The sequence below is a fragment of the Anguilla anguilla genome, chromosome 14, assembly GCF_013347855.1.
Source record: "Anguilla anguilla isolate fAngAng1 chromosome 14, fAngAng1.pri, whole genome shotgun sequence".
Classification (NCBI taxonomy): domain Eukaryota; kingdom Metazoa; phylum Chordata; class Actinopteri; order Anguilliformes; family Anguillidae; genus Anguilla; species Anguilla anguilla.
The window spans coordinates 25,845,177-25,854,098 of record NC_049214.1 but is presented as its reverse complement, the minus strand read 5'-3'; the positions used below and the strand labels follow the sequence as shown (position 1 = coordinate 25,854,098).

The 8,922-nt window shown below is 45.6% G+C and overlaps 1 protein-coding gene across 1 annotated transcript; it reads right to left on the bottom strand.

Moving 5' to 3' along the window:
• Positions 1-1,201: 1,201 nt before the first annotated feature.
• Positions 1,202-3,227, bottom strand: LOC118213027 (leucine-rich repeat extensin-like protein 3). Its single transcript, XM_035391620.1, has 2 exons — positions 3,098-3,227; positions 1,202-2,716 (listed from the first exon to the last, which is right to left on the bottom strand). Exon 2 carries the CDS (start codon positions 1,844-1,846, stop codon positions 1,202-1,204), a length of 645 nt encoding a protein of 214 aa, XP_035247511.1. The 5' UTR covers positions 1,847-2,716; positions 3,098-3,227.
• Between the last annotated feature and the right edge of the window lie 5,695 nt (positions 3,228-8,922).

Sequence of the window (8,922 nt, the reverse complement as noted above, 5' to 3'; positions counted from 1 at the left end):
GTACAATTCAAATTCATTCATTTAATCATAATACAACCATAAATACAAAGCATAAATCATATTGGCCCAGCTGTCATTGAGACAGAGATCAGAACAGAGTATACAGTGCCACTCAAGCCTAATCTTTCCACAATCATATTCTCACATGTTCTATGATAATGGCACCCATTAGTTGATTACCATTAGCAAATTTCTCTCAGTGCCAATACTCTAGTTGTAGTCAGCAAATACACATTAGCGTGTGAAAGCTGTAGGTACATATTGGAATTTACATTGTGCACTGTGAATGTTTGCTCTCTCTCTCTCTCTCTCTCTCTCTCTCCCCGCATCACTCTCTTTTTCTTTCTCTCTCTCTGCATTGCTCTCTTTCTCTCTCTCTCCACATCTCTCTCTCTCTCTCTCTCGCTCTCTCAACCCAAAATTAAATAGACCTAAAGAGAAGAATAAAGTAGCACTGTATTAGATTGTAATTGCTCACTTCAATCATACAGCATATACTATGGAACATTTACAACCTTTTATTGTATTTCACAGAACAGTCTACACAGTCATGTGAATGTAATAGTTCATCCTCCACGTATGCATTCATACAGGCAATGTATGTTTCATGGAGATTGATGCGGGTCCTTTTTCCTGTCTTGCATCTGGGGGAGGCAGCACACCCCACCCCCGGGTGAAAACGAACGATGACTTTGGAAAAAAAAAAAAAAAAGCAAAAGAGCTCAAAGCTAGCCACATGTCGTATTTGACATGGTGCATTGTGGGAAGGTGCTGTTGGACACGGGAGTGTCGCACCGCGCGGAGTGCGAGCCTCTCTCCGAGGCGATGATGCGCGTCACCCGGCTCCTCGGGGAGGCGGAGCGGCGGAGCTCAACACCGTGTGTGAGGTACACGCTTACTGAACACAGCTTTAACTGCCAGTCTTTACAGGAGCGCGGCCTCCAGTTCATCTGTTCATCAGGATGCAGATCTGGGCACTGCCGGAGAGGGAGGGAGGGAGAGAGGAAGAGAGAGAGGGAGGGAGGGAGGGAGAGAGAGAGAGAGAGAGGGAGGGAGGAATGCAGAGGGGGAGTGAGAGAGAGAGGGAGGAAGGAATGTGGAGGACAAGAGACGTGGAAGATGAGCTTTGCCTAGAGGGAAAACGGCAGAAGCAGTCGGCGAGCACGTACGAGGGCGTGGCAGTATCACGACCACGGCGGTATCACAGGGAGGAGTGCTCAAACAGGATCACCTGCGTCCCGCTCCCACTCGCGCTGGGGGGCCTGGAAGTTCTCATCACCCCGATTCGGGAGTACACCACCATGTCCGGGGCCGGCAGGAGGGGGCTGGGCGGGGTGGTGTGGATGAAGGGCGGGGCGGCGTGGGCGAAGGGCGGGGCCGGGTGGGGCGACGGGGGCGGGAGCAGGTGGATTTGGGGCGGGGGCGGATGGAAGGGCGGAGGCTGGGGCGCGGGGCACACGGGCGGCGGGGGCGGGAGGGGCAGCGAGGGCGGGAGGGAGGGCGGTCGAGGGGCGGGCTGCGGTGGGGGCGTGGGCGACGAGCAGGGGTCCTTCAGGGTGTAGCGGGCGGAGTGGTGGAAGCTGATGTACTGCAGGGAGCCGCTCTGGGCCCAGCGGTGCCTGTAGCGGACCAGCAGCAGCACGGCGCACAGCAGGACCAGGATCAGCGCCCCCGCGCCCGCCATCAGGAGCGCGCCCGCGCCGGCCTCCAGAGCCCCGCCCGGCTGCTCGCAGGGGTGGGCGGGGCCGGGCTGAGCCCCGCCCTTGCCGCCCTTCGGCCCCGCTGGGTCACCGGGCGAGGGCTGAGCGGGTATCTGCAGATGGACGATGCTGGTGACCTGCTCCATCTGCACCAATCCCAGTCCTGTTTGTAAGGAAGGCTCTGTGGCTCAGAGCTCCAGGGATCCAATCGGAGCCCAGCTTCTGGTCCACGTTCTAGTTCAGGGAATGTTTCTTGTCCACGATCCAATCAGGGCTCAGATGTAGTTCTGCAACCCAGTCAGAATTCTGGTTTCTGGTCCAGGGTCCAATCAGAGAAGTAGGCCTTTAAAGACTAGAGTGAGATTTTGAAATGTATGCTTTCAGTCACCCTGAAGAGGTCAATCTACTTGACCTTTGCCCTCTGCCGGAAGTGATACACTGAGCTCCATTGTCTGCAGGGGAGAGATGAGTGGAAATTCCTTGTGTGTGTGTATATGTGTGTGTGTGTGTGGGTTTGTGCGAGTGTGCGTATGTGTGTGTGTCTGTGTCTGTGGGTGTGTGTGTCTGTGTGTCTGTGTCTGTGTGTGTCTGTTTATGTGGTTAAGCGCAAGACTGAGGGCGAAGGAGAAAAACCGGAGAAATTAATATCACTGTCTTTGGACTATTTCCCAGGCATACTGTACACCTCTGAGATTATTCTGAGCTCTGTGAAAAGCGCAAAGATAGCAGCTGGCAGACACCTGCAGCCCCGACACGCTGTTAATCGCTTTAATGCCACTGACGGTGGAGACGGAGGAACGGAGAGACTGATGAAGGGATAAATCCGTGTCCGGGATGGAATGAATCCGGCAGGAGGTGAGACGGCATTCTCCGGGCTCAGCGCGGGAGCGGGGGCGGGCAGAGCGGAGGCGGGCGCCGGGGTACGGCTGCCACGCCCACCCGGGAACCTTGGCATAGTAGGGCATTCCGCCGACGCTAGAGCTTCTGCCACAGGATGGGCTGGGCACGGGGAGCCGCTGCAGAGACAGGAAGAAGTGGGAGGAGACAGAGTGTTATTACATCATCGCCATTGTTACAGTGCGTGTTTTTCTCTGAGGAACTTTCCAGAAATTTTTCGAGGAAAGAGCAAGCTACTGAAGCTAAAAAAAAGATATGAAATAAAGATGATCCATTTTTTGATTAATAAACATAAATCAGGTCTGTAGTGAAGCGACCTGTTATCGCTGAAAAATCTCATCACACTCTTGAGTATCACAAAAAAAAAAATGACAAAGCACTACCAATTACATCGAAGGACATAAATGACACTTCTAGCACAGCGCAACTCTTCGTACAGCTATTAAATAAATAAAGAGATAAACAAATGAATTCGCTGAAAAAAGAGAAATATTACTCACTTTCTCCAGACGATGCCGGTTCGTGCGGAATAACCCCCTCAGAGACGGCCGGGGTCCACGACTCTCCAGGGCAAATCGAAGACCTCCAGCCAGCGGCAGGAAGCCAGAGCAGGGCAGGAAGCACAGTGTTTCCTTTGAAAGACTAAAAGGTGATTGGCTGAAGCTGCCCATTCCCAAGGATGCAGGAAACGCATGGAGGATGTTGCAAAAGCTTTGTTTTTTTGTGGAATAGCCAAGTGAGTTAGTGATAGGAGAAACTCATTCACACTGTTCCTTCAGGCACGTTGTTCCCTGGGAGACTCCCCTGTCCCCCACCCGCACCCCGCCCTGCCTCTGTCCCCATCCAGCAGATTCACACATCAGCTCTGAGACGCACACAACAGTCACTGGAGATTCAAACTCATAACTGCCTGGTTCAGGGTTTGCTGCGAGGGTCGTACAACACAATGAAGGCACGTATCTTTACAGCATTACTGTACGACCGGGTGGCACGTAAAGTTCCCACAGCGTTCCTGTAACGCAGATAGCCCAGATCTCCCAGCATCCTGAAATGCGTTTCTCATTTGCGTAATCATAGCTCATTGGCCACTGCTGTCCAACTTCCAGGCCTAATCAGTGCAGAGAAGTGATAAACTGTTTTACCGAAACAGGGAAATCAAGTTTTGAGCCAGTTGAAATCAGCACAGGATATTTGACAGAGTGCAGGGATTTAGAAGAAATGGCAGCAGGAAAGAAAGAACGAAAGAAAGAAAGAGAAACATTTTTCATTTACAAGAACAGTGCAGTCTGTAAGTATTTGAATAGTCACCAAAGTTTCTTTTTTCTTAACAATGTACCACACAGTTGATTTTGATACACTCAAAATGTTTTGGGTATGTCTCTATTGATTGATATGCCTCATGATGGTCTGCTTTACTTGACACTAATTTGGTCCACATGTTGAGGGACAACAGCCACAGACTCCAAATGCAAATGCCACACCTGGAATCAACTATAGACCTTCTGTTAGATTTCTTGTGCATTAACTATTGTTGCAACAACACACAGCTGGTCAATAAAAAGTTGAGCAGCCAATCGTCCGATTACTTTTGGTCCCCTAAAATGGCGGCCCTATCTATAAAACAGGTTCTGTATGAAAATTTGAATTCATTGTTTCATTTCAAATCCAGTGTGCTAGACTACAGAACCAAAACAATAAAAAAGGAGTATTGAGCAGCACAGACAGAGTTCAGTAGCACTGCGGCAAATTAAGAATCCAATAGCATCATGGCAAATGAAGTTTCCTACTGCTTTGAGGGAAAATAAGTTTGCAAATGAAGTACGGTCATGCTAATCCCCATAACAAAATAACAACCAAGAGAAAACAATTTAATTTGGAACTAAGCAGAGTTCAATTTATTATGAACTATTATTCACTTTACTTCACATTATTTCTCCCATTGGCCAAAGAATATGATTGCATTCTGGTGTCGCATTCAATGTAGCCCACAAAAGCAAAATTGCGCACGCCTATTTTTGTAAGAACGTGTCTATTTCATATCCCATCTCCACCTACAAACTGAAATGTGATATTTACTTCAGAGTGAAAACTAGGCACCCAAATGCTAATCTGTATAATAACCTCTTCATGACAGAGTCTCTTTGAGGTTGAAGGTGACTGAAAGGAGCTGAAATTGCTTTTGGCTGTATTGCATTTGCACACAAGCATGAGAGGGTAACAAATGGATATTTCACAGTGAACACATTCCATTCAACTTGACTTTGCAGACATAGGGGATAAAATTACTGAGTTTACAGAGATTACAGAGGCATCACAAGCAGGATCATTGATGTTACTGTTTTGTTGTGATTGTATCTTTGATGACTTGGGGGTTTTTCTTTGATGCTTTGGGTATATAAGGGGAAAAGTGGAATGGTTTGAGGACTTGTCAATATGACCTCCTGTGCGACATTCACGTGTAGCCATTGCACCACTCACATTTCACAGTGCACATTGCATTTTGCTATTATTGAACAGACCGCACAACAAATTGCATTCTCTTCAATCTGACATTCCTCTTTGACTCCACGGCACACCTAGTGGTTTTAAGGTCTTAACATACACATAGAGCTCAGAATATCTGCACCCCGTAGTCACTCACCGATACACAATTGTATTCATGCAAGCTACACAAGACAGTGGCACTTCCACCTCTATCAAGGTAGGTTGCGATCCACATAGAGCCACACAACTGGAGGAAATTATCCTTCTATGTATAACTGCTAGCACAGATGAAAGGTTAAAACATTAGTTTTTAGTCAGATAACCGAGATAACATTGAATTAATTAATTAGTAGCACCGAGGTAAGAATACACGCGTTCCTTTGCCACTCGGTTTCTTCCGCAGTTTGTCATCTTTGCAGTTGTGAGAAACCCCTCAGATATGCCTAAGTGCTCTCCAATAAAAGGATCCAGATTCTCAGAGGACAGAAGTGAATGCGCATGAAAATAACTTAATATCATTCTGAGAAGAGCAGCTTTCTATTGTCACAGCGGAATGTAATTTGGACTAATACCCACGTGTCCTTCACTTACTGAGTATTTCTATAAAATACAGAACAGACGCAGAGATCGTTAACAACAAAATGAGCTTTCTTCTCTCTCTGGGACTCTTTTAGTCCTTTGTCTCCAGCTAAAGGAACATTAAAGAATGCGACTCCATTCGAACACTAAACCAACATAATCAGTTTTAGAAATATACACGTTTTAATGATCATTAGATGCATAAATATTTACAGGGTTACATAATTTGATTGCTGAACATGCATAAATGCATAATTGGAAATCAGGGTTTTTTTCAGGGTTTCGTGCGTTTGCTTTGATCTTTATTCATGTTAGCTCGTGCTCACTGAACCCAGCACCAGTTCTGTCCGGCCGATCGCAAACCGGGGCGAGATTTAATGCACAGTGGGGGGCGAAAAAACACCCCGAGAAAATCCAATAAAACCGGTTTCAGATAAGAAGTAAAGCCTACTCTTTCCCGCGCCGCCCAAAGTGAGGTAATCCCTCGTATGAATTCCCGTCACTATTGTTTGCAGCCCGGTGACGCGCGAAGGGCGGCGGACAGGGATGGCATCGGTGAAAGGTGCATTCCGATTAAGCGCAGGTAGATTTCCCGTCCTGTTTTATCAGACCGAATAACGGGGATTTACACTTCCTTATATCTTCCTTATTTACTCTGGCTTTATTATTATTATTTTTTTCTCAGTAGACATTTGGACGAACCGTAGTAATGCATTTGATATTTCCGTTTTCATTTTGGTTTCCCATTTGAGTTTAATAACTTCTAATTAAAGCTTCAAATTGAATTCTAATTAAAGTGGGAGGCAGGATCCCACTTCCCCCACTTACTGAAAAAAATAAAAATAAAAATAAATAAAATCTGTCAGTGCTTCTGTAATAAAACGGAGTCTTCGAGCTTAACTTGATGGCTTTTGCCTCTGCCGGTGACGGGTAATCAATCTCTCGTGGTTAGGAGTCCGCCCCCACAGCGGGAACATGTCACCGCGCTGTGACACAATTCAGTTACGGGCGTGACAGACCTGGCACACAGAGCGACGGACGATATGGGACACGTCGCGTATCGCATCATTTAGTGATCGAGTGTCCGCAGTCATATAAACCAGGCAGGATAGACATTTGCAATTTCATTTACAGGGCCCCTGTGCAAGAAAAGGAGTCAATATTTGTTGGGGTTGACATGAAAAATAGATCTGATATGTGATTCTGTGCCCCGGGGGTAGCAGTCTCCTCCTCGGCCACCTGCACTGGGGTCCCAAACAATCTGTATCGCCGTCCTCTGTCCCCCAACCACCCACCCACCACCCTCAAACTGTCCGCTGCTTCCGCAGAATTACCTTCACGCGCCCGCGAGCCTGTCGGAACTGCATTAGTAGTGTATGGCTTTTCATAAGCTCCTCCGCACATATTACTATGAAAGTAATAAATAATAATGCATAACATGGAAGTTATTAGATTGCAAAAGCCATATTTTTCAAGGCCTGGAGGCCTTCAGTGGAGTGGGAAATGACTGAAGCGCTGTTTTCTCTTTTCCACAAAAAAGCCCTTTAAGATTTATTATTCAAAGCTTCTTATCGCATCTCTTCCATATTAAATTCCACTCATGTGAAATGAGTGAAAATGCAGACGGAATGTGACATTTCCCACAACCTGAATAAATTCAAAAATTGTTATTGTACACTGTCCACAACACTGCTCTTGGAAACGCCACTGCTGGACTTGAATATTCTTAGTCTGGTTTAATCGTTTATCCATTGTGAAACACAAAATATTTGAGACAATTGACCAAAAATCAGTGGTGAGTGCTTACGAATGTTAAGCATTCTTACACTCAATGGGCCTCATTTTCGAAACATGCGTATGATCACATTTGATCGTAAACTGCGTGTAAGAACATTTCCAAGAACATTTTGGCATTCATCATTTTTCTCTTATCTGTATTTGTTCATGGCTGTTTTCTTACCCAAATCACATGAACAGGATTGCATATAAAATTTACAAACAGCCAGCATTCATCATCTCATACACCTGTACATGTGTCATGAATCTCATATCGTTTCGTCATAGGAGCATTTTTAAGAGCAAAAGTAAGAATAATTTAAGAAAAGCTTTGTGAATGAGGCCTAATAAGCGTAGACTTGTCAGTGTACCCTGGAGGTGTGTTCTTACAAAGATACGAGAACACAGAACACAGTATACAGTGTGGAACACAGCCATTCATTACACTTCTAATCACCACTACCCTGCCATCTTATTACCAGAGGAAGGCAGTGCAGAGTGCTCTGTGTGCCTCGGTGCGTCCAACCGAAACCTTTCCCTGGGGTTTACCCTCACTCGATCATGGGCTGTTCCCTGGCACCTCCGTACGCTCAAATTTTAAACAAACTCACTAAAATATTTCAAATGTATTAAATATGTACAGTTTCCCCGTATGTCAATTTTCACAAACCTTACAGAGTCAACTTGTCATTCACATAAGAAATGACATATCACGAATGGTTATGTCATTGCCCAAATGCACTGAGGAAGAAGAGAGGGAGACTGCAACATTCACATCAAATAAATTTGTTTTATTTGCTTCAGGGCTCTTGTAAAACAGTCCTGCGACCTCAGTGATGTTCTGCTGGTGTTAAAGTGGTAATTATATATGCAATATTGATCTAAATGGGGCTGAGTTGCAGTCAAACTGCACTGCGCTTCTCTCTCATCTTCCTCAGTACATTTGGGCATAACCATTAGTCTCTGGTTCTTTAATAATGTGTCATATACTCGAATGTGATGCCAAATGACCTGAGCACTTAAACTGCACGGTTACTGTACATAAATCAAAAAAGGGAACGACGGGTGTTTTTGATATGAATATATTTTGCACCGCGCGTACAGTCCCTCCTTGTTCCAGAGAACACGCTTTGAAAAAAATCAATGAGAGTGCAATTTTTAAAAAAGCCTGAGATTACATTTGCAGGCTGCGTTATGTGTCATTTAGAAACCAAATTTATATAAATGCATTTGTGCATAAATAGTAGCACATTCCTGGAACAAAAAAAACAAAAAAAACACAAAGTTTTATGAAATTACTGATGCCGCAGTTATGAGAAAAAAAGGAGAACACGTTGTTTTAAAACTTCTCCCCGGTTTTCACTTTGTCCTGAATAATCAGCAGGGCTGGCACCAGCTCCATTTCTGCCGCGAGTCAAAATAAAACTAAAACAGATGGTGACGACAACATGCTTAAAGGTGTTATTTCACAACTGAATGCGCATGA

Bases quoted from the DNA above. Each gene is read 5' to 3' on its own strand.
- LOC118213027 (XM_035391620.1), bottom strand. From the start codon at position 1,846: ATGGAGCAGGTCACCAGCATCGTCCATCTGCAGATACCCGCTCAGCCC.